Source organism: Vulpes lagopus, chromosome 6, assembly GCF_018345385.1.
Source record: "Vulpes lagopus strain Blue_001 chromosome 6, ASM1834538v1, whole genome shotgun sequence".
Taxonomy (NCBI): domain Eukaryota; kingdom Metazoa; phylum Chordata; class Mammalia; order Carnivora; family Canidae; genus Vulpes; species Vulpes lagopus.
In genome coordinates, this window is record NC_054829.1 from 62,560,172 (window position 1) to 62,586,433 (window position 26,262).

At 34.7% G+C, this 26,262-nt stretch overlaps 1 protein-coding gene across 1 annotated transcript in view; it reads right to left on the minus strand.

Moving 5' to 3' along the window:
• The window catches only part of ARHGAP5 (Rho GTPase activating protein 5), a 74,443-nt gene that overhangs the window by 24,107 nt on the left and 24,074 nt on the right, over positions 1 to 26,262 (minus strand). Inside the window, 1 exon segment of the mRNA XM_041757979.1 lies at positions 10,011 to 10,158. Within this exon segment, the coding sequence (XP_041613913.1) occupies positions 10,011 to 10,158 (148 nt within the window).

Sequence of the window (26,262 nt, forward strand, 5' to 3'; positions counted from 1 at the left end):
AAAAATAAAACAGGTCACACTTGAATCATTAAAATAATATGTCAATGATACCAAGTTTTAGCATTTCTTTGACAGTTAAGGTTATTTTCTTCTTAAGACTCTATTTATTTGAGAGAGGGGGAGCACAGAAGGAGAAGGACAGCCTGACATGGCTCAATCCCAGGACCTGAGCTGAAGGCAGATGCTTAACTGCTGAGCCACCCAGGTGCCCTGTTAAGGTTATTAAAAGCTAGAATTTCAAAAGCAACATAAAAAGTCCTTTAGAAACTAACATCATGGGTCTCCTAGCATGATGTATTAAGAAGGATACATCAGCCCTATGTAGCCAAAGATGTTTTAACTTGAGTCTGACCAGATAGTAACAAAATTCAAGAAGAATCTGTAAAAAAAAAAAAAAAAAAAAAAAACTGGCTTAAAATCTCTAAAAAAATTGTGTCACGTAAACACACACCCAAGGCTAGGGAATTTCTTGACTGGATCTGAACTGAAAGAAAAAATATCATCTTAGGATGATATTATTGGGACAATAGAGGAAATCTGAATATAGGCAGATTAGATAATAGGGTTGTATCAATGTTAAATTTTCTGAAGATGGTATTTATATTGTGGTTATGTGGGGAAAATGTCCTAGTTCTTGGGAGATACATACTAAAAGACTTAAAGTTGAATGTGATAATGTCTCATTACTTACTCAAATCATTTCACACACACAAAAAGAAGAAATCTGACAGAAGTAAGAAATGGTGAATCTAGGTAAAAAGTATATAACTGCTTAACCATACTATCCTTCTAACATTAATAAAGATTTAAACATGTTCCAAAATATAAAGAACAAATGGTAATTTAAAAAAGGAATAATCCTTTAGAACAAACCAACTAAGAAATTATAGGATTTCTTCGGATGTGCAGTCTTACACTTAAAGTAAAACACATGGATTATGTTTTTCCACAGCCATGATCTACTTTCTCATCCAAGACAGAGTAGGCAGGGGGTTAGTCTAACCAAAGTTGAAGTTCTGACAAGTGAATAACATTGTGGGGGTTGAGGAGGTATGTAAGAGAGTAAAGATAAAAAAAAAAAAATGATCTGGGGTGCTTCGGTGGTTCAATCGGCTAAGTGTCTGACTCTTGATTTCATTTCAGGATCCTGAGATTGATCTCCACATCACAGGGCTCACAGAGTCTTTGGCCTTTTATATGATAACCCACAGACATCTGAAGATTTAACAAGTACATAATATGAATCCATTATCAAAATGTCATTTCTGCTCTTTTTTACTACAATTTCAGTACATTTTCAGTTTTCATTAATGGTATACATAAAGTTGCCCTACCAGCACTCAGTGGGGAGTCAGCTGGAGATCTTGCCCTACTTCTCCCTCTCCCCTCGCTGCACCCTTGCCCTCGCCCCCACTCACGCAGGTGCTGTGTGCTGTCACCAAATAAATATTAAGAAAAAAAAGATTTCACCCACTTTACCTCAATATTTTCATGCATCACTGGTGTGTTGTAATAAAATACAACTTTTAGATCAATATTTAGAGAATCTTCTTGGCTAAACAAAAGCACAACTAAGGCTAAGTCTGCCATGTTTTCCTGACTCAGAAGACTTTCAAGCGTTTCCTCCTTTAGAGTGGTATTTTAATGAAAATTTTTTGTTTTGTAAGTATGCTATCTTCAGAATATATTTAAGGTATTCCTAGGTTAGTCTTTGCAAATTTTTTCCTACCTTTTACAATAAGTTTTTCAATTTCCTGCTTTATTGTTAATGTGCCTCTTGCTACTGCTGATCTTATTTTGCTCTTCCAATTTGCCAACGATGTAGACAAACTTGAACTCTTGTATGTTACTGGTGTAAATATAAAATGGTGAATCCACTGTAGAAAATAGTTTGAAAGCTCCGCAAAAAGATAAACATAGAATTACCACATGATTCAGCATTCAACTCCTGGATTATGTACCCAAAAGAACTGAAAACAGATACTCAAACAAATGTTTGTATATGAATGTTCACAAGCAGCAGTGTTTACAACTGCCAGAAGGTGGAAACAACTAAATGTCTGCCAACTTATCAGTGAGTAAATAAAATGTGATATATCCTCATAATGACACATACTACAACATAGATGAACACCACTCAAAGTGACAGATGCCAGACAAAAGGTTACATATTGTAGGATTCCAGATACATGAAATATTCAGGATAAGTAAATCCAAGCAGACAAAAAGCAGATTGGTGGTTGCCAGAGTCTTGGGCCAAGGGAGGAATAGGGAAAGGAATAAGTTACTAAATGGTTATAGTTTCCTTTAGGATGATAAAAATCTCTGGATTTAGATGAGGTGGTGGTTGCATAACACTGTACATGCACGACATGTTACTGAACTGCAGATTTTTACATGGCTCTTTTTATGTCATATGAGTTTTATCTCAACAACAAAAAATTTTTTTTGAAGATTTTATTTTTTATTTATTCATCAGAGAAACACAGAGAGAGAGTCAGAGACACTGGCAAAGGGAGAAGCAGGCTCCATGCAGGGAGCCTGATGTGGGACTTGATCCCAGGACTCCAGGATCACGCTCAACTGCTGAGCCACCCAGGAGTCCCTCAACAAAAATGTTTTTAAAAAGTATCACTCTATTGAGCACCTGGGTGACTCAGAGATTGAGCATCTGCCTTTGGCTTAGGTTGTGATCCCGGAGTCCTGGGATTGAATAGTGCACTGGGCTCCCTCTGGGGAGCCTGCTTATCTCTCAGCCTATGTCTCTTTCTCTCTGTGTCTCTCATGAGTAAACAAATACAATCTTAAAAAAAAAAAGTATCATACTAAGTCACCTGACTTCTTTATATTCAATGCTGATAATGATGCTTCCTTATTAAAATTTTTCTTTCTGGTGTTTTAGAGCCTACTCTTTTGTATAGCCTATTTGCACTTCTGAACGTTTCTTCTCACTTCCTATGTTCACCTTGAATTTCATCAACACACACCTTACATTAATATCTACACAATGACAGTTACCAAAATCTTAAAGAGTAAACCATTTCCAAAGATCCATAGGCATACATTCAGTGGAGTCTTTGGGCTTTTAAATGATAATCCACAGGCATCTGAAGACTTAACAAGTACATAATACGAATCCATTATCAAAATGTCATTTCTGCTTTTTTTTACTACAATTTCAGTATATTTTCAGTTTTCACTAATGGTATACATAAAGTTGCCCTACCAGTAATAGGAGGGGCATTTTTTTTTTAAAAGAATTTATTTATTCATTTGCGGGAGTGAGAAAGAGAGAGCAACAGTGACCTATGGGACAAAAGCAGCAAATAAGTTAAACTGTCTGAATTACCAAATTTAGTGCACTGAAGTTTTTAGATAGTAGTGCAGAGAGGTGGAATCACAACAGAGCACAATGGTCTACCAGAGTTGACAAGATGGGAGACAGGAGTTCAGAAAGGATGGGAAGGCCAAAATCTGTGGGGCAAAATACCAAAAAAGAGGAGAGTTACCAGAGAAAGAGCCTCAAAGATGTTCAGAAAAGTTCCTGAAATCTTTGGCTGAATACTCCACATGTATTAGAAAAAATTTCCTGAAGCCAGGGCAGAGAATAGTAAATATTCTATTCTCAAAAGATCTTTTAATATACAGGGTCAAGTCCTTAATTTATTGTTGATCTATATAAACAACAGTATAAAAGCTGCTCTGGATCCACCAAAACAAACTTACATACAAGCCTAGGAAGTATCAAGTGATTCACAAATACTTAACACATGACAAGACAAATTGAACAAAACAAAAATGAACACTGGAAAACTCACCACCTAATAATGTAAAATTCAAAATGTCTGACATCAAATCAAAACCACTAAAGAAGCAGAAAAGTTAGTCACAATTAGGAGAAAAATAGATCCAGAAACAGTAATAGATCCAGAAATGAAATACGGCAGAATAATAAAAAAGGCCTTTAGAACAGCTATTATAAATTCTTTTAAGTATATTCACTGATACAAAGGAAAATACCAACATGATGGGTAGAAAAATAACACACAGGAAAAAGAGACTTAAATGGAACTTCTGGACCATATAGAAAAAAAAAATGGTGAACTAGAAGATAAGGCAATAGATATACAGTTTTACCTAAATGAAACACCGAAGAAAAAAGCTTAACAAAACAAACAACCTTAGTGCGCTGTGGGACAATTTCAAGATGTCTAACAGTCCAGAAGCAGAAGTAGGAGGACTGAGGGGGAAAAAAGACATTTCAAAAAATAATGGCCCCAAATTTCAAATTTGAAAACTATAAACCAAAAAGATCCAAGAAGCTCCAGAAACCTCAAGCACAAGTTTTTTTTTTTTCTTTTTTTTTTTTAAGCACACATTAAGGAACATTTTAAATACAACTGTTAAAAACAGAATAACCTAAAAAGCATCTGGGAAGTGAGGGAGAAAGGAGATCACATACAGAGAAGACAGAAAAGAGTAATTGACTGCTTGTTAGATATTGTGAAAAAGACAACGAATGGTCTTTAAAAAGCTGAGTGAAAAAAAAAGCAGAAAAAAAGAAATCAATTTTACAACTGCACCAAAATCCGTAACATACCTAGCAATAAGCATAACCAAAGAGGTACAAGATCTATACTCTGAAAACTACAGAACCTTTATTGAAGAGAATGCAAAAAAAAAACAAAAACAAACCCAAAACAAACAAAAAAAAAAAGGAAAAAATTCCACACTCATGGACTAGAAAGAGCAAACATTGTTAAAATGTCTATACTAGGGGATCCCTGGGTGGCACAGCGGTTTAGTGCCTGCCTGCCTTTGGCCCAGGGCGCGATCCTGGAGACCCGGGATCGAATCCCACATCGGGCTCCCGGTGCATGGAGCCTGCTTCTCCCTCTGCCTGTGTCTCTGCCTCTCTCTCTCTCTCTCTCTCTCTCTCTGTGACTATCATACATAAATAAAATAATAATAATAATAATAATAATAAATAAAAATTTAAAAAAAAATAAAAAAAATAAAATGTCTATACTACTACAAGCAATCATACATTTAATACAATCTCTATGAAAACACCAACACCATTTCTCACAGAGCTAGAACAAACAATCCTAAAAATGTGTATGGAGTCACAAAAGATGCCAAATAGCCAAAGCTATCCTTAAAGGACAAAGAAAAGCAGGAGGCATTGCCATTACGGACTTCAAGCTATATTACAAAGCTGCAGTCATCAAGACAGTATGATACCAGCAAAAGAACAGACACATAGATCAATGGAACAGAAGAGCCACAAATGGACCCACAATTATATGGTCAATTAATCTTTGACAAAGCAGGAAAGAATATCCAATAGAAAACAGTCTCTTCTTCATCAAATGGTGTTAGGAAAGAAAACTGGACAGCAACATGCAAAAGAATGAAACCAACCACTTTCTTATATCACACACACACTCCCCCAAATCAAAATGGATGAAAGATCTAATTGTGAGACAGGAAACCATCAAAATCCTAGAGGAGAACATGGTAGCAACCTCTCTGACCTCAGCAGTAGCAACTTATTAGACATGTTGCCGGCAGCAAGGGAAACAAAAGCAAAAGTGAGAACTACTGGGACTTCATCAAGATAAAAAGCTTCTGCAGAGCAAAGGAAATAATCCACAAAACTTAAAGGCAGCCTATGCAATGGGAAAAGATATATGTGAATAACATATCTGATAGAAGGTTAGTATCCAAAATACATAAGGAATTTATCAAACCCAACATCCAAAAAATAATCCAGTTAAGAAATGGCCAGAAGATGTGAACAGACATTTCTCCAAAAAAGACATCCAGATGCTAAAAGGCACATGAAAAGATGCTCGAAATCACTCATCATCAAGGAAATACAAATTGAAACCTAAATGTGAGACATGAAGTCACAAAAATTCTAGAAAGGAGCACAGGCAATAATGTCTCTGACTTCAGCTGTCACAACATTTTTCTAGATGTTTCCTGAGGCAAGGGAAATAAATGCAAAAATAAACTAGTGGGACTTTTGCACTGAAAGGCAACCTATAGAATGGGAGAAGATATTTGCAAATGACATATCTGATAAAGGGTTAGTATATAAAATATATAAAGAATTTATACAACCCAACATCCAAAAAAAACCAAATAATCCAATAAAAAATGGGTGCAAAACATGAACAGACATTTCTCCAAAGAAGACGTACAAATGGCCAGATAGATACATGAAAAGATGCTCATCTTCACTTATCATCAGGGAAATGCAAATCAGAACTATAATTAGGTATTCCCTCATACCTGTCTGAATGGCTAAAATCAAAAACACACGAAACAAGTGTTTGTGAGGATGTGGAGAAACTAGAACTTGTGTGCACTGTTGATGGGAATGTGCACTGGTACAGCCACTGTGGAACAGTATGGAGATTCCTCAAAAAGTTAAAAATAGAACTATCCTACAATCCCCAATTGCACTACTGGGTACCTTAAAAAACACAAAAACACAAATCCAAAGGGATATACACGACCTAATGTTTACTGCAGCATTATTTACAAAAGCCAAATTATGGAAGCAGCCCAAATGTTCACTGACAGATGAATTCATAAAGAAGTGGCATATATATGCAATGGAATATTATTCAGCCATAAAAAAGAATGAAATCTTGCCATCTGCAACACATAGATGGAGTTAGTAAAATGCAGGGTGAAATAAGATACAAATGAAAGCAGAAAAGAGAATTAAAAGTAGAATTCACTGAATTAAAAATAGACAAAAGACAGGAGGAAAAACAAACCAATAAAACCAAAAGTTGGTTCTTTGAAAAGACTGGTAATATTGATACATTTCTAATGAGAGGGGTAGAAAAGACATAAATTGGTAATATAAAATCAAAAGAGAATACACCACTACAGAGATGCTACCGGCATTAAACCTCTGATAAGGAATTTTTTTTTTTAAAGATTTTATTTATTTATTCATGAGAGACAGAGAGAGAGAGAGAGAGAGAAAGAGGCAGAGACACAGGCAGAGGGAGAAGCAGGCTCCATGCAGGAAGCCCGATGCAGAACTCAATCCCGGGTCTCCAGGATCACGCCTTGGGTGAAGGCGGCGCTAAATTGCTGAGCCACCTGGGCTGCCCATGATAAGGAATTCTATAAACAATCTTATGCCACCTTGGATGGAATGGACAAACTCTATGAAGGACAAAAAACCCCTATGCTTAATTAAGAAATCAAAAATCTATATAGCCCTGTATCTACTTTAAAATTTTAGACAATAGTAAAAAACCTCCTCACAAATAAAATTCCAGGTCCAAACGGTTTCATGATGAATTGTACCAAAATTTAAGAAAGAAATATTACCAATTTTGTACAAACTTTTAAGAAAATAGACTCAAGTCTGTGATGCCAGTTTTACTCTGATAACAAAACTAGCCAAAGACACTGCAAGTTAAAGAAAACTACAGACCAATATCCCTCAGGAATCAGAAATTCTTAACATTTCAGCAAAATGAATCCAGCAATATATAAAAAAAGAAAGCATTATGACCAAGCAGTGTTTATCCCAGAAATGCAAGTTTAGTTTAACACCTGAAGATCAATAAATATTTTACTATATAAACAGACTTTAAAAGGAACCATATGATCAACCTCAACAGATAAAGAAAAATCACATGACAAAAATCAACATCCATTTTGGATACAAGGAAACAAGAATAGAAGGGAACTTCTCAATCTGATAAAGAGCATCTACAAAAACCCCAACAGCTAGCTATCATTACCTATTGATGAAACACTGGATGCTTTCTGGGGTGATGAAAATGTTCTTTATCTTGATTGTGGTGGTGCTTAAATGACTAGAGTTATCAAAACTCACTGAACAATTAAAATTGGTAAATTTCATCAATGAAGTTGAAATTTTAAGGCTACCATAATAGCTTCTTCAAGGTTCTTTACGATTGATTATAACAGTAAAAGTACTCCTCATTTATACCACTACAAACAGTAAAACACAACTTTTATTTTTTTTTTTAAACATTTATTTTATTTATTTATGACAGTCACAGAGAGAGAGAGAGAGGCAGAGACATGGCAGAGGGAGAAGCAGGCTCCATGCACCGGGAGCCCGATGTGGGATTCGATCCCGGGTCTCCAGGATCGCGCCCTGGGCCAAAGGCAGGCGCCAAACCGCTGCGCCACCCAGGGATCCCCTAAAACACAACTTTTAAATAAAAAAGTATCTGATATATATTTACATTGTTAAGTTGAACCTTCAAAAGAAAATGGTTAGGCTACAAGTGCATATTGAGAATTCGATATTGAACTCGAGCAACTGAGAATTTTCTGCTAAAACTCATCAGCATTAATCAGTAAAATCAATGTACTACCACCACCACCACCACCACAAAAGAACTGGGCTTTAATCTTCTATATAACTATTCTTGTGGTCTTATGGTACCTCAGTATACCTCTAACAAAAGACTTAAATATATAAATTACCTGTCTGTTAACTGAATTAATTCAGATTATGCTAAGAATTGGGGTAGAATTTTATTTTGTCTTACACTTGGAATTCATTCATTTTCCTTGTACCAAATCACTCAATTATCATGAAAATACTCAAGAAATGGGAATTTTTAATTATAAAAATAAATGTACAAAATACTATTTTATTTTCTAATTACTAAAGACAATATTTCCTCATTTCTCAGTCATATCCATAAAGCCAAATTATATTACTAGAGCAAATGAGAATTCTTTAAGCTCAAAGCAGAAAGTTCGTATTTTAAGAACCTTTGCAAAAAAAAAAAAACGGGGGGGGGGGGAAGGGACCTTTGTATTTCTACTATGCTAAAGATGGATAGAAATATAGATAAGAAACTTGGCTGAAATACACTTTGTTGAAGGAAAACAACAAATGAATAAAAGGGTATATCCAAATGTAGGCTCTATAAATTAATATTAATATTTAATTAATATTATTTATTAATATTTATTAACCTTCCAGAAAGGAGAAGATATAGGCTATTTCAAATACAATACTAGTGGATAACAGTTAACAGTTCCACTCCTTTATTAAAACAGAAAGTCAGCACTTCTCACCAAGGAGAAAACCCCAAATGTAAAGAACTTAGCCGATAATCAGACTAAAAGGCTAAAGTGTATATCCAAGTAAAAATTAGCTTGACATTTTAGATAGGATATTGTAGTTTTGTCTTTTAAACAATGCTTACTTATCAAATAAGATCATTAAGAACAAATAAAGATGGAATTAGTTCTTATTTTCAAACCATTAAATTTTGTATTCCATTCAATTACTGAGGTTTCATGATTAACTTAGGTTTTAAAATGCACATGAACATGACAAAAATGATAAAATTCCACCTTTATTCCTTAACTTTTGACTAGTCCAGCCCTCAGATGATAGTTTACATTGGACAAAGTAAACATAACACAGGCTGGTTTTTAAAATAGTGAGGATATCTGTACACTCTTAAAAATACAACTCAAACCATATAAACCACATCAAGATAGTGCTGCTAAATAAACAGTAATATCTCAAACAAGCAGCCTTTCATACATTTATAAATATTGCTATGAAATTTAAAACAAAAAGTCATGTGTAAAATGGGTAATAATAGTATGAGACTTAAAAAACACTGAAAACTTTCAGATTTATCTATTTAAAGTCATAATTGATTAAATAGCATAATTTAATAATCAAGTTATTTTAAATTCCAGAATAAAGTAAGTAACATTTTAGCATTCGACTTACCCATTTATTCAAGAGAAGTCCAACAAAAACATTAATGGCCAACAACAAAGCTTTTTCAAATGTCAGTTATGTCTAGAGTTAATATTCAAGATAATCAATCCTAACACCTCTTTCATAACTTAGCTTTTATGAATCATGAAACATTTCACAAACTGTTGGTTTGGCAAAAGTGAAATTTTCAATTAAATTTCTTGCAATGAAAAAAAAAATTCTTGCAATGATACTTCAGTCCTACCTGTATCTTCAATAAATTCCACACATTTTTCAACAAATAGTGGTATGGGCTTCTCAGCTGTAACCAGATCCTGGAGGGGCATTCCAAAGTAATTACTTTCCCAATTTCTACGTGTTGGTGGATTGAAGTTCTTAGTTTTCTTTTTCTGCTATAAAAAAACATATTCAAGTTAAAACTATTAAAATTTCCTTCAGAATAACATTAATATTTCAGCAATGTAAATACACATCCAACCTAAATGACCATCAATGTGGGACTCAGTTAAATTCTGCTAGAACTAACAACTTGAGCAATGGAAAGAGACAAAGTGAATAGAGAAAAAAAATGACTAAAAAGAATGTTCCCTTTGGAAAATAATAGGAAACTGGATAGGTAGGGAAATTAGAAAAGGTCATTTTTCAATGCCACCTCAAAGGAAATGCTGGAAGTAATCAATGCTCAATTCAGTTTAGGTGTAGCCTCCCAAATCTATTTGGTCTTTGGGGCAGGTCCAAGTGAGATTTTTGTGTATAGCTATTTATTTATAAGAACATAATATAGCTTTAATTAATTATTGATTATACAATGAAACTATGTAACTTCATGAATTTTAGTCCCATCATCTGCCCCTTATTTTCCCATTTTCCTCCTATCTACTGATTCTACTTCTTAAATGTTAAGATAGTTTTCATAAGTAATGGATACATTTTTACAAGAGTAAAAACAGAATAAAATACTAATTTTCAGAGTTTAATTTCAATCTAGCATTGGGAGAAAATGAGTTCTTTGCTAGGGAGTGAACATCTCAAAAATCTAAGGAGGGACTGTCTAGAATTCAACTGCTAAGAAGATTCTGAGTCAATTTTTCTGGAGTAGGATACTGTAGGCATTTCCAAAGATAATTCTATTATGCATCCCTAGTTGACAATTTGTAAAATATAGGAAGATGAGTAAATTTTCAGAAATTCAAAGATGTTAGAGCATTTTTATTGACAGCTCTTCTCTTTTCAGCTTACCTACATTTTCTGATAAAACAAACTTATTCAAATTTGTCATAAGTATCATTATTTACTTATTGTAGTAAACAGGATAAAAACATATCATTTCTTACCCAGAAAAGGGCAGGGGATGGGGAGGGTGCACAGGGAGAGTTTCCTATGCCTATAAAGCAATACTCATCTTAATTTCCCATTCTTTCTGGAAGAGACTCTCCTTTGGATGGATCACCCAATGTATTCTTCCAAGTCTCTGGCTACCTTGAATAATTAACTAAGTCCTTTCTTCATCTCCATTTCAGGCTGCTCCATCTAGCAAACTTCCAGAGCTCATGAAATCAAGTTTCTAAACCCTCATGTACTATATCTTAATGATATGGATTATATACAACCTTGGTATGTACAGATCACATGTAACATAACTAGGTGTCTGAAATGTTGCCAACAAAGCATTGGAATGTTTGATCTGGCTCAAGACCTAAACCCACCAAGTAGCGTGGATCCTTACTCCTTAAGTAATCCTTGCACTACTACCACCACCACCAAAACAGAACAATATGCAAGGAAGTGGAAATGAAGAAACTCTAATTTCAAAACTGAGGTAGGATAGTAAGCCAAGTCCTCTTTCTCAGAAACAGTAAGGTACTTTCTAGCCCGCAAACTACCAGCTGCAAAATTTGACTAGAAAACTGAAAACTGAGACATAGATGGATGCATTTTGTTTAGAGAGATGATATAGCAATGAGTAAGATTACACTTAATGAAAACAGCAATGCCTGGCCTATGACAGAAGCAAAAGGAATAAAGTGATAAGATCTATTAAGATCTTCGCTACCAAAAGAACATGGTTATGAGAAAAGTAAGCTAGTTGGTCCTAAATGTTCCAGTTAACTCTTAAGAAAATCCTCTTTTTAATATTGCCTTTTAGGAAACAATCTGAACTCTCAGATGACTCTGAAAACATTCCAGCCTTATCCTTGGGATCATAGGAAAGAACATAATGGGAGTGTAAATTTTATTTAGTAAGAACTGAATACTTGGGGCAGCCCGAGTGGCTCAGCGGTTTGGCACCGCCTGCGGCCCAGGGTGTGATCCTGGAGACCCGGGATTGAGTCCCACATCGGGTGTCCTGCGTGGAGCCTGCTTCTCCCTCTGCCTGTGTCTCTGCCTCTCTCTCGCTCTCTGTGAATGAATGAATGAATAAATAAATCTTTAAAGAAAAAAAAAAAGAACTGAATACTTGACTAAAATTGGGAAGGTGAAGACAAGAAAGTAAAATAAGGTAGATTATCTGGCTTATGCTCAGGGAACATTCCCCCAAGGTCTATAAAATTACAAGGGCAAATTATTTAATTCTGTGGTTATACCAAGATTCAGGGCTAGTAATCTATAGTAATGAAAGGCTAAGTGTCTTGTAGCATAGAATTTCTGGCAATCTCTAAAGGGATAATTTACTAACAAAGAACTGCCTTGACAGCTCAAGTTATAATTCATATATATTAGGAGGAAAAAAACGTTTAAGTTCTGTGATTTTACTAATTTCTCTACTAACTAACACTGGTATAAAAGAATATTCTATTCAGAGAAAGTTTTGGATTAGCTTTTATGATGAATAAAAATGTATAATTCCTTTTTCTAATAGTGATAGTTCTTAATCATCAGAATTCTTAGAGTTCTTCTAAAATATGTAAATTTTGAAAAACTCTACATAATTTTGATATACATCCCTTAGTTAAGAGTTGCTGATCTATAGCTATACATTTATATCAATTCAAAATGAATTTTGTAAGCTAAACTAAGGCTAGATGATTACAACTGTTATAAAATGCCATCAATTCTCAGAAACCAAGAAAAAGATGAGGAGTATGGCTATTTGATAATTTATTTCCATAGGTTTTGAAGAACCATTGTCAGAAATGGCAGCCCCCAATTAAATAATTATGCCAGCAGGAAAACATCTGATTTCTAATAACCCAACTTTTGATTCATACTACAAATGAATATCCACAGTAAAATAAACATCTAATTCACAAATAATGTACACAATGTTATCAATTAAGTGTTCAGCAGACATTAAAAACTATCATCAGTATAAGAAAACAGGATTGGGAAAAGGCACACAAATAGCTTTCTTCTAGAAAGAGCTGCCTTCCCACTTCATAGTTATATCAGCAACACAACAAGGGAGGGCATCTAACATCCTCAAAAAATACTGTAATCAGTAACATATAAAAAAGCATAATATTTCAACTGCTTCTTTTGTAAGCAACAAACTGAGGGGGAAAAAAAGTAGCAAAAAGCAGTTGAGGAGGCTTTCAAAGAGCCAATCCAGGAAACAAGAACATCTGATCTTCTCTAAGATGGGATTCTCAGAGGGGGGAAAAAAAAAAAAAAGGTCAAAGAAATGAGACAACATGAAGCAAACTGTAAAGAAACTGGAGGGGAAAAAAAAAAACTCATTAAAGAAATGAAAATCTCTCTAGTAAAAGACTCAATATAACTGAAAGATCAGAATACAGTGAAAAAGATCATCAGAATTCCCCTCTCTATCATTCTTACAACATACTCCAAAAAAATACTCTTTTGCTTCCATTTTTAAAGTCTCAATCGTCCTCTCCTTGGCTATTTGCCCCATAATGCTACTCCCTTTTGCAAACTCTCCAGAAGCCATATTTATATATATACATATATTAGATGTTTGCAATTTCTTCTTGTATGTATTCAAATTATTCTACCACCCTCATCACTCCACTAAATCTGTTATTAAGGTCACCAATGACTGTTTTGCAATAATTAATTCCCAACTTTCATTTTACTTGACCTTTCGGCAGGCTCTTTCTTTCTTCCCTGGACTTTGAGAACACCGCCTCTATTGTCTCACTCACTCTCCCCTTACTAGTATTCGCTCCTGGATGCTCTTAGCCAGCCCTGTAATGGGAATACCCCAGGCCTCAGTCCCTGACTACCTTTTTTTCCCTCAACATCTATACCCACTCTCTTCATATTGTCCTCTATCTGCTGATAACCCAAATACTTGCAGCTCAGCTCTTTCTCCTGAACTCTAGACTCATTTGAAACATTCTAGTGGACATCTTAACTTGAATGCCTAAGAAAGATCTCTTTCTTAACGTCTACAAAACTAAACTACTGATGATTTCCTTAAAATATTCCCCAACTGTGTCCTTATTCATCTCAGATGCTAACAATTCCATCCTTTCAGTAGCTCAGGCTAAAAAATCTTGGGAGTTATCCTTGACCCCCCCTTTTTCTCTCATTCTACTTTCAACTGTAAAGCAAATGTATTAGATATAGAATGTAAAGCAAATTATATAGCTATCATTTCACACAGCTAGATTACATCAACTGCTCAATCCATCCCCCAGGTTCTACCACCATCTCCTCAGACCATTCTCAATAAAGAAGCCAGAATGATAGCAACTCCCGAAATAGCAGCCTACAAGGCCATATACAATCTGCATGCCTTGAACTCTGCCTCTTTGTATTCCAACTTCATTTCTCTCTACTTTCATCATCATTTACTCCTTTCCTCCAGCCACATGGCTTATTTGTTTTTTAACATGCCAGGTATCCTCCTGACTTAGAGAGCTTTTTATACTGGTGGTCGCCTTCATGATTTCTATGAGGCCTACAGTGACTACTCAAACAACTGTAATCCTAGTCCCTGCCCTTCTAGCTGTTGCCCAACATTCCCAATCCTTTTTACTACTGTTTCTATCTACAACGCTACATTCTTTACTTATTTGTTGTTGTTATTACTGTTATCATTATTTGGTATCCCCTGCTACAATTTAAGCTCCACACAAGGGCAAGGATTTTTATCTGCTTTGTTCATCAACATACTCCAAGGAGTAGGGAATACTGCCTGTAAAAAAAAGCAAAGTACAAAGGGATTTGAGGTCTCTTCTGAAATAATGAATGCCAGTATGTTTATTAAATGATCTCATCATGTACTAGAAAAGATAACAAGAGTGAAACATCAAGTTACAGACATATCATATTCAACTCAGTAAGCTTCAAAGAAATTTAAAAAGCATCCAGGCAGAAGAAATCAAGAACCATCAACAGAAGGAAAATATCAGACTAGCTTTAAAATTCTCAGGAAAACTGGGAAGTCAGAAGTCTCATCTACAGGAATAGTCACAGGAAAAGAGTTGTCAAGAATTCATTACCTAGCTAGTATGTCAATTTGGATGTGCAGTAACAAGCAACTACAAAAAACTTTTAAAGTTTTCAAATATATAATAATATATTTAAATTACAGTAAAAACTGCTTTTGAAAAATCTTAAAGAGCTTACATGTAGAGAACTTGTGCTATGGAAGAAAGAATGAACACTGTTTATATTTACCCAAAGAACTAATTCTAAGTTATGGTGGTATGGCTATATAACAAAATAACATCTAAAATTTCATAACTAAAGCAACAAAATGTAAAAATAATTTGATAATAGGCCAAAACCAAAGACCTCAACATACCCAAAAGAGAAAGGGAAAATAATAAGAGATTGTGTGATTATGCTAAGGAATGACAGAGTATCATGATGGATTATTGGGGGAAGGAAGAATGATAAACTGAAATAGAGGTTCAATATAAATTTAATGAAAATAAGCAGCACGCAAACTAATAGTTTTTTCATTTATTTTTCTTTTACAGTTTTTTTTTTAACCTTTTGAAGTGGAATAAAAATAGGGAATTAGACAAAAGCAAACTGAAACTTACAAAAATAAAATATAAATAAATGGAGTAAGATCAACTAAAGAAGATTCTCAGATCTAGTACAAAATTAAACCCAACTAAACACATGTTATTTAAACAGAGGGACTCCTAAGAGTTGAAAATAAAAACAGGAAAAGTAATGATTTCTTTTTTTTTGTTTTTAAAGAGCAATATTAAATTGGAATTGCTTTCACGAGGCAAAATGCTTTGAACTATACAAAAAGTTATCCCTACAATCTATCCCTTTTCTCCTATAACATTAATTTGTCCCTCCCCTGGGTCATTCTTCTGAACATATCGTCATCTTTAAAAACAACATGAAAATCCTCCTTTAATCCCATGTTAACCTCTAGCTACTATCCCAATTCTTGCTTTTTTTTTCCTTGGCTGTTTAAATTTTTAATTCCAGTTAGTCAACATACAGTGTTATATGTTAGTTTCAGGTGTCTTGCTCCCTTTCACAGCAAAACTTCTTGGAGATGCCATCTACATCTACTATCTTTTCACATTCCATTCACTCTTCAACCTACTTCCCTTGGGCTTTCTCTTCCATTCAACTTAAATGCCTGTCAAGATCAGATACTTCCACACTATCAAATTAAAAAAGAAATGTTGCCCTTCATCCTTCTTGAACTCTCAGAAACATTCTTTCCTGACTACTACCCTTCCTAAACACTTGCTCTCTTGGCTCCCATTTCACTACTCTTGGGTTCAAAGGATTTCTTTTGGTTTCACCTGCCAATACCCTTCCTGATTTACCCAAACTCAGTTCTGAGCCCTCCATTCTTTCTCTGTACTCTACACCCTTAGGTAAATTTATCTAATCCCTAGTTTAAATCCCTTTACATCATGTATCTCTTTTTCTAAATACCAGATTCATACATATAACTTTTAGGTTTTATTTTCACTGAGATCTCAACATAAAAAGTACAAAATAGATGCCTTGATTCTCTCTGGTCTGAATCACCCTTAGTTTTCACTATCTCAGTAATTCTACCCAGTTGCTTAGATCTTAAATCTAGGACTCATCTTGATTTTCTTCCTCTTCCCTTACTCCCTACAGCAACTGCTTAAGCCCAAAATATTACATAAGAACTGTCTACTTTTCCTTTTGGTACCTATACTGGCAAAATACCTAGCACATGATAAATATATGTTCAGTAAACACTGACAGAAGCACACAAAATTACAAACAGGGACCAGAGAAAGACTTTACCATGTAAGATTTCTATTAATACACAAAGTACTGTTTGTTGGTTTATTTACCAGTTTATGCAAATTCAGTATTCATTATATCAAATTCTTCATATCTATGGGAGTCACTATGTGGGTGTACCTAAACTTAAGCATCCAAACCTAATAAATCAGGATTCATATAAAATGATTATACATCATAAAACTACAAGAATTAAACAGCCAATTCTATGTGAATTCATCTGGATATAGGGTGATGTATTTTCAGTAGTGTGTAAGTACTGAGCACTGTGTGTACATAGCATCATGCTAGGTACTGTGCAGGATACAAAATTAAGTGGAAATAAGGTTAATGTTCTCAAGAAAAATGTATTATGAAGAAAAATATCTCACTACCTGTCATTTAGTTAACAGCACATATAAAATATTATGTGGTTAAATGTTAAAATAATTGTGTGCAAGGCTTAAATCCAGACTTTAAAAGGAAGAGATGAAGTCAGGGATAGTTCAGGAATTTAGAAAGAATCTGATCTGTACTTACTCATCTAAACATTTGGGTGCCTACCAAATGTCAGCATAAGCACTCAGAAATCAATAGAAACAGCATTTACTGCTTACTGTATATTAGATACTTGGTAATGTTACATGTATAATCTTAATTGTCACAACAGCTCTGACACTGCTACTATTTTGCATCTATTTCAATACACCTGCAATGTGCAGGAATGAATAATGCGGGTAGAGAGGTAGGTAAGGGCCACATTGCCAATGGGTTTTTCCCTTAAGAAATTTGAACTTTATACCGGAGTTTAAAATATATTTTGCAGGGAGAGAGATGAGGTACTTTATTTTAGTACTATTCCTCAGAAAGCAACATAAAGGACAGTCTGAAGCTAGGGTGAATAGAAGACACAGAAACTTAAGTTATCGCTCTACCTATGCTAGTGAAGCTATGGAGATACAATTCATCACACATTCCTAGTGGGAATCTAAAATGGTACGCTCACTCTGAAATTTGGCAGTTTCTACAGAGCAATGAAAACTTGTATTTATATAAAAATCTGTACTTTATGGTTCATAGCTACTTTGTTCATAATAGCCCCAAAACTATAAACAAAAGATGCCTTTCAACAGGTTAAATAACTATGGTATATCCACACCATAGAATATTACTCCACAAACAAAGGGATAAACTAATGATAATGATATATGGCAACAACTTGACTGAATCTCAAGGAACTTATGATGGAAAAAAAGTCAATCTCAAAGTTGCATACAGTATGATCTCATTTATATAATATTCTAGAACTGGCAAAATTATAAAATGACAAAATGGAAAACAAATTAGTGGTTGCCAAGGGTTATGAGTGGGAGTGAGAAGAAGGGAGGGTGTGATTATAAAAAGACAACAGAAGAGATCTGTTGGTCAAAGAACTGTTTTTGCAACTTATAGCGGTCAACACAAAAAACCCACCCGTGTGAATAATTGCACCAAACTACACACACACACACACACACACACGAGTACAAGGAAAAGTGGGGAAATCTAAGTAAGATCTGTGAATTATATTAATGTCAATACCCTGGTTGTGATATTGTACTATAGTTTTGCAAGACGTTACATTTGTGGGAAACTGGGCAAAAAGAGCGTATGGGATCTTTGTCATTATTTTACAAAAGCACATCAATCTACAATTATATTAAAATTACTATTTTTAAAAAAGACCATCACAATAATCCAAGTAAGAAATTATGACAACTTTGAAGACTGTGACAATGAAACGTAAGCAATATATTTTAGAGCAGAATAAAGATCAGCCAAGTAAGATAAACAGCAATAGCATGTAGCTTTGGCCCATAGTAGTTCCTTCCTGAAAATATATTCTCATCCAATCATGATGAGAGGGAAGTAAATTCTGTGACCTATGAGGAAAATCCTGCCTTTCATAATGAACAGGTACAAACATGCCTTGTATGACTGACTTTTAGATTCACACAGGACTTTTTTTTTTAAGACCACATTCTGTTACTTCAGTACTATTGACATTTTGGGCTTTGTTGTAGGAGATTACCCTATGAACTGTTAAGATGCTTAGCAGAAACCCTGGCTTCTATCCAACAGCTACCAGTAGTAACTCCCTACCCCAGTTGTGACAGCCAAAAATGTTTCCAGACATTGACAGATGTTCCCTGGAGGGCAAAACTGACCCCAGTTGAAAATGACTGTGCTAGGCTAATAAAAACCAAGGACAAAGAACTCAAGTTTGTAAGACAGCTACAGATATATTTCTGGGATGTCTAAGAATTTTAACTTTGAAAAAGGTAAATATGTAACTCAAGACTGAGAAACCTTACTGTAGAGTACACAAAGATGGAATGAAAATTGTAATTGCCCTCAAAAAGCTTATAGTGTAGTAAGAAAAAACTTATTAAACTACAAAGTGATAAAACTAGTATAAAGCAATAGCAATTACTTTAGATGAGAAGTAGTAGTACTGCATCAGAGCACACAATTATATCTGTATAAGAAGCCTTTAATGGCAAGCAGGACTCCATGAGGGTTTACTTAATCCCTTTTTAAAAAAAGTCTATAAAAGCTGTAGGTACTGACCGAGAGTCCAAACTCTGGAAATCAGGAATTTTGTGAAGGCTCTTTCACACCCTTTAGGCTAATACTAGGTGAAAGAGACAGTAACTGAGGGTAAATAAATGTGGTCTGAGTTCTTATACATACTAAGAGACAAACGGGTCCTAGCACTGATTCATCTCTAAGATGCCATCTTCCTATAAAACATTTCAACATAAATTATCTGACAGGTATTTTATTAATGTCACTAACAATTTCACCAACCAAAAAATAAACATGTAATCATCTGGAGAGGGTCCTAAAAAACATCTAGCTATTCAAATGAATAATGGGTGAATTTCCTCCCAGTTTCCCAAAATAGATATTTTTAAGTGTATTTCACATGGAAAAGGGTTTTCTATTATACAAAGCACTTCATTCTTAAAGCCACTGATTAGTTCCCTTTACAACTAATCTGTTAGGTCCTTTCTGTTATTCTAATGATTGCCAGAGGATCAAGAGAAAAAGAAAAAAAATTTCAGTGTGTCTTCTTTCTTCCTTATTATCAACAGAGGTTCTTAAACCAGAGTCCACAGCTTTAAAAAGTATATGAAATCCTTAAAACTCCAGCAAAATTTTGTGCATGTGCATTTTTCCAGGGAAAATACCCAAACCTTTCCTCAATTTTGCAAAGGCTTAGAGTACTTCCCCTGAACCTCAAAACAATTACCTTGTACAAAGTATTCAAGGTGTACATTCCATCTGGACAAAGTTAGATACAATTACAAGATCATATTTGTCACACACTTTTATTTTGTTCTAAAAATTGGAAACATCAAAAATTACTACTTTTAAGAAGCAGTCCTTTTGTGGTTTCTCTTTTCACATAGATTAAGCCCTATTGAGGACTCTTACATCAACTAAGATGACAAGAAAACATTACAGAGTTAGAAATCATAAGACTATATAATAGAAACAATAATTCTAAGATTAAGTGGTACAATTTATAGAAGGCTAAATTTTGCAGTATGTAAAATTGACAACCCTATAAAATTACCCATTAGTCTTGGAATACAAACAATTGTCCATTAATATGAAATTATAATAAGAATCTGTTATAGGAGTTAAGTGACTCCTTGATATATTAATACATCCTAACAATTATAATTAATGTGCTACAAAAGAGTAATTTCAGTATTTGTGCTATGCCAGTTTTCGCTAAACATTCAATATGCAGTTATGAAAGCAAAGGAAAAAAGCTTGAATAGAAAGCCACACTGAAGATATTTACATTTGCTTTTAGGTTAGTGAAATTAGCGCACCAATGACACAAACATTTAAATTAAGCCTCATTACAACACAAAAGTAAAATAAATATACTTTAAAGACTGATCATCTTGTTACATTTCAATCTGAATTTGAAAAGCACTAAATCATGGTCAAATGGACAGCACAGAACAAATTCAAAGAAATGGTAAAATATAAACAGAAATACTTTATATATCCACACCTATATAATACCATAAATTGATGTACCCAAACCAGAAATGCCACCAATTTTATGAGGAATCTTAGAAACGCCATATAACTTAATCAATCAGGAAGGCAGAGATCAATTTAGCCAATTAGCCAATAAGCAAGCAAGTGAAATGCTTTCTTAAGGACATCTCACCAAATGCTTTCCAAATGAGATTACAAATATGAAAGAACAAGTTTTGCTAAATCTGTTGAAAATAGAAAATGTTTTAATTTTCAATAAAATCAAACTTATTAGACTGAATTCCTTGAAAGCAGAACCCACAACTATCATTCCTGTATCCTTTAGCTTCAAACAAAGCTCAGGCATAGCGGACATTCAGTAAGATGCTTGGTGAATAAAACGGCAATTTCCTTATGTCAAAATAAATGGTAATTACTAACCCCCCCTCCCCCACCGGCACTTAAACAGTTCTTTTATCACAACTACAAAAGCCACATACTCATACTGATTTCAACTGACAATAGTCAAAATAATGTACCAGGCCATAAAGATTAATTATAAAGAATATATAAATCTTGCTTGTAACAGATATTATGGTTTTCATCCCTTAGAAAGCACCTCAATTTGGGGGAAAGGCAACTTCACCCAGAGATCTAGGGATAAAGTCTCAGGTCTACCTACATTCAGTACCATAAATGCTATTCTCCTGGCCAGAGTTCACTAGTTAGGAATAGATATAGGCTTGAACATAAGGTAAACAGGCTGGAAAAGATTCTGATTGAGGAGTCTGGGAAAGCAACCTCCTTCTCATTCGTCTGAATATACTGCCTTTAACAAGAGTGGCCAACACTCCCAAAAATGTGTTAAGACAATAATGGATATAACAGATATTCTGTCAACTGACAAATCTAACCAAATCTCTCCCAAAATAGGTGAAAAATAGAAAATATGAAACTTTCAAATACTTTGAGACTGTTAAATGACCTTGCTTATTAAACAAAGTCTAACTCCCTCCATCTGTATCTGATCTGCAAGTGTTGTTCTTTCTACAGTAAGCTTTTTAGCATGCAATTTTTATTCAGCCTTAATTAAAATTCTTTCAAGATTGTGTTTCTCTCAGGTATGAACCTGACAGTCCATCAAATAACTGTCAAGAGGTTAAATGATATACACTAAAAATGAAAAGCAAACTTACCCTATAACTTATGCATTTTGATACAGACAACGGTTCAATATAGACATGTATCTCATTACTTTTGTTATCTGGAATGAACAATTTCTAATCAAGAGAAAACTCTGGTCACCACTGTTTGGTAAAAGTATTTTTAAAAGGTATTTTACTTAATAAGGACTGAGATTCTAGAAGTTATAAGTCAAATAATTCTAAGCCTAATATTTATTACATTCTAAAGGATCTACTATATTAATATCACTTATCAATTCACTATTTACTAATATTAAATTAACATTCTGTGATTCAATATATACATACAGACATCTATCTCTGGTCTTTTTGAAGGTTACATACCTATTTTGGTATTCTTCCCCAAGTGCTATTACGATGGCTAAAACAGAATCTTCTAAGATATTATCTGAGAGTCAGGTTTACTAAGAAAGAAGCAGTAAGATACAGAGAAAAGAATACAGACTGGAAGCAGCATTTGAAAATAAAATAGGAGCTGGTCATCACTAATATAAGCAAGAGAATGAAAAGATTCAGGACCTGGAAGCAAGATAGGAAAACAATTTTTAAAAAGCTAAAAATGAAAAATCATCTTAATACTGACTTACTCTAATACACTATAAATTCACAAAGTATTTTACTGTTGAATCAAGGTAACAGCACTGAAATAGATACTGAAGAGAAACCAAACTGGCTTAAACACAGGTATACCTTGTTTCATTGAATGAGTGTTGAAAATGGCAAATTTATCTATACAACTCAAATTTCTCAATTCAGTTCTTTTTCTTAAAGCATTTTTTCAAACACTTGTAGGTTATGAAACCAACTCAGTAGGTCACAACTAGCACCTCTTGATTTCACCATAATAGACTAGAAAATCAAAATAATGTATACCGTAGCAGCAAGTGTTATTTTTTTGAGATTTATGTAGAAACATTTACATGTACGATTTAAACAAAATAATTCCTATGGTTGCAATCAAGAAACATACGAGGTTTTGATCTAATAACTAACACTAAACTCATCTTGGGAGTGTAAAAGACAAAAAAGCATACAGCTTTCTTTGGCAGGAATGACAAGTCCAGTTTAAGAGAAACAGATTTCTGAGCCTTCCTTAGATACTATTAGTACCCAAAAGTTATGATTTTCCAGGTGTTAAGGAATCTGAGAAGATTCCTAGCCTGCTGCTCCCATCTTGAAATCAAAGAATGAAGGTAAATAAAATGACCTTTCCTCTTTGGGGGGCGGGGGTGGGCAAAGAAATGCATAAACTCAAGTTCAGAATTTCTAAGAGTACTAAATTTAAAAATAAGTCCAGGGGACCTAGATGGCTCAGTGGTTGAGCTCTGCCATCGGCTCAGGTCGTGATCCCAGGGTACTGGGATGGAGTCCCAAACTGGGACTCTCTGCAGGGAGTCTGCTCCTCCCTCTGCCTGTGTCTCTGCCTCTCTGTGTCTCTCATGAGTAAATAAATAAAATCTTTGAAAAAAACTAAAAATTAAAATAAGTCCAGAAACTAATCCAGCATAACAGGACAAAGGACTGTTGTGAAATACAGCCAGAGTATATGAGGCTATTTCAAGCCTGATACATACTATATATAACAGCATTTATTAAAAGCACCGCTACACGCCAAGAATTTGAAACACATAGTTCTGATTCCGATCACAATTTCAGGTATTATAATCATTAATTTACAAGTGAAAGAATCAGCTCAAAAAGGCTAATAAGTGTTACTCTTACTCTCTACCTTCTGTTCTTAAGGATCATCTTTACTACTTGGCCATTCAACGCTGGCGATTCCTCACCTCAAGACTCTGTACTTTTCTGTCCTCTCCCTCTGTACCTACTCCTCTGTACTCTCCCTAGGTCAATTTAATCTATTGCCATCTCTACTTTATTGGCTCCTAAATATGTATCTCTAACTTAGATCTCTCCTGTGAGGACTATTACAACTAACTGCTAAATTGGCATCTCCACTTGAACTCTACAGCCAGTTTTAATTTCCACTCCCCAACTCCAAACCTGGTAAATTTCTAATGTTCAACATCATAAACAGCATCAGTGCTTGAAGCTGCAGAAGCTAGAAACCAAGAAGGTATCTTTCCTAGTTCATTCACCATCCTCACTCTTCCCCACCACTACAATACACATCATCAAACCTTAGGGATTTTAAGTACTCTCAAATCCATCTCATTCTCTCCACTGCCACCATTCTCCCTCCCCACTGCAACTACTCAAAGCTTTTATCATGATTTAGATTACTGTAATATGTCAATTGGTCTTCCATCACTCAACCCATTCTCCATACTGAAATGAAGTGATTTCAAATCCAACCACTGTTTAGATGCAAATTACTGTAAAGCTAAATAACAAAAAAGTCTAACAATGCTAAAAAGGTCTACACCTAGACCCAACTCTCAGGCCTCTCCTTGTACTATTCTCTCCCACAAAATTAGGATCAGGAAACTATGGCCTGGGGACCCAATCCAGCCTGCTGCCTGTTTTTGAAAACAGCCATACTCATCTGTTTACATACTGTCAGTGGCTGCTTTGGTACCCTAACAGCAGATCTGAGCACTTATAACAGAGGCTGTATTAACCTGCAAAGCCTAAAGCATTATCTGGCTCTTTACAGAAAGTATGCCAGCACCTTCCTTAGATTAATGACAGGGGCCTCTTTGAAGAACATACCACATTCCCTTTTACAAAATGAACAATCTATTCATACAGCATTAAATATTCTTCTGTTCACCCAACTATTCCCTTACTTAAGCCCTATTATTAACCCATCAGATCTTACTTAAAATAACTTCTCAGGGAAGCCTTTCTTACTCTCTAGATTAGCACATTCCAATTCAGATTAGCCACACCGCAATAGCCCCATACAGCTACCATGTTGGAATAACAGCTCCACTCCAGAGGACCGTATGTTTTGAGGTGCTCTACTCAATTCCATTGGTCAATGTACCCATCTCTGTGCCAGTAACAGTTTTACATGCCAAAGGTTTACATTATCTGGTAAAATAAGCACATATCACCCATCACCAACAATCCATCTTTGCCTTTCTTAAGTGTCCTATTCTAAGCTCTTTACTCTTCCATATATGGGTTAGAATCAGTGTATGAAATTACCTGAAAATCCTGACACTTTTAATGAAACACTGAATGCAGAGATTAGCCTGAAGAGCAATGACTTCTTCATGATACACTATATTCATGGATAGGAAGGTACTAGAGTTCCTCATTTATTTAGATCTTTTTCACTGTCTTTCAATAGTTTTTCACCTTTCTACATACTGATTTGCACACGTTATAATTACTCCCAGGCACTGGATAATCTACCATGTTTTTTAAAGTGACACTTTCTCTATTTTTACTAGTTGTTTATTACTGACATACAGAGATGCAATGGACTTTTGGTTACTGAGATATATCAAGATATTTTGCTAACTCTTCTATCTAATAATGATTTATTTGTAGATCCTTTTTGGCTTTTACATAAACAATCACATCAGTCAATAATGACAATTGTGTTTCCTTCATTCCAATATTCATGCTTTTTTTTCCTTATTGCTTGGAGTAGGATATCCACATAATACTGAATAAAGTAGTAAGAGTGTGTACATTATCTTGTTCCAGGTTGAAAAAGGAATCCATTTCCCCCATTAAGCATATTTGTTGCAGATTTCACTTATTATTTATAGATACCTTGGATTTTGTCATAGATACCTAAGAATCTTGTTAAGATTCTTATCTGTTCACAATATAGTTTTCTATGAATTTGTTAAATTATGAAGTGCATTTCATCTATTGTTGTTGCATGCTTTTTGCTGTTTACAGGTCCAAAATCCCTTATCTAAAACCCTTGAGGGAAACAGGTTTTTGAATTTGGAAATTTTGGGATGCCTGGGTGGCTCAGCAGTTGAGCGTCTGCCTTTGGTTCAGGGCATGGTCCTGGAGTTCTGGGATCCAGTTCCACATCAGGCTCCCTGTGGGGAGCCTGCTTCTCCCTCTGCCTGTCTGTCCCTTCTCTCTGTGTCTTTCATGAGTAAATAAATAAAATTTTAAAAAAATTTTGGAAACTTTTTGACATTGGTCATAATGTACAATGCAAAA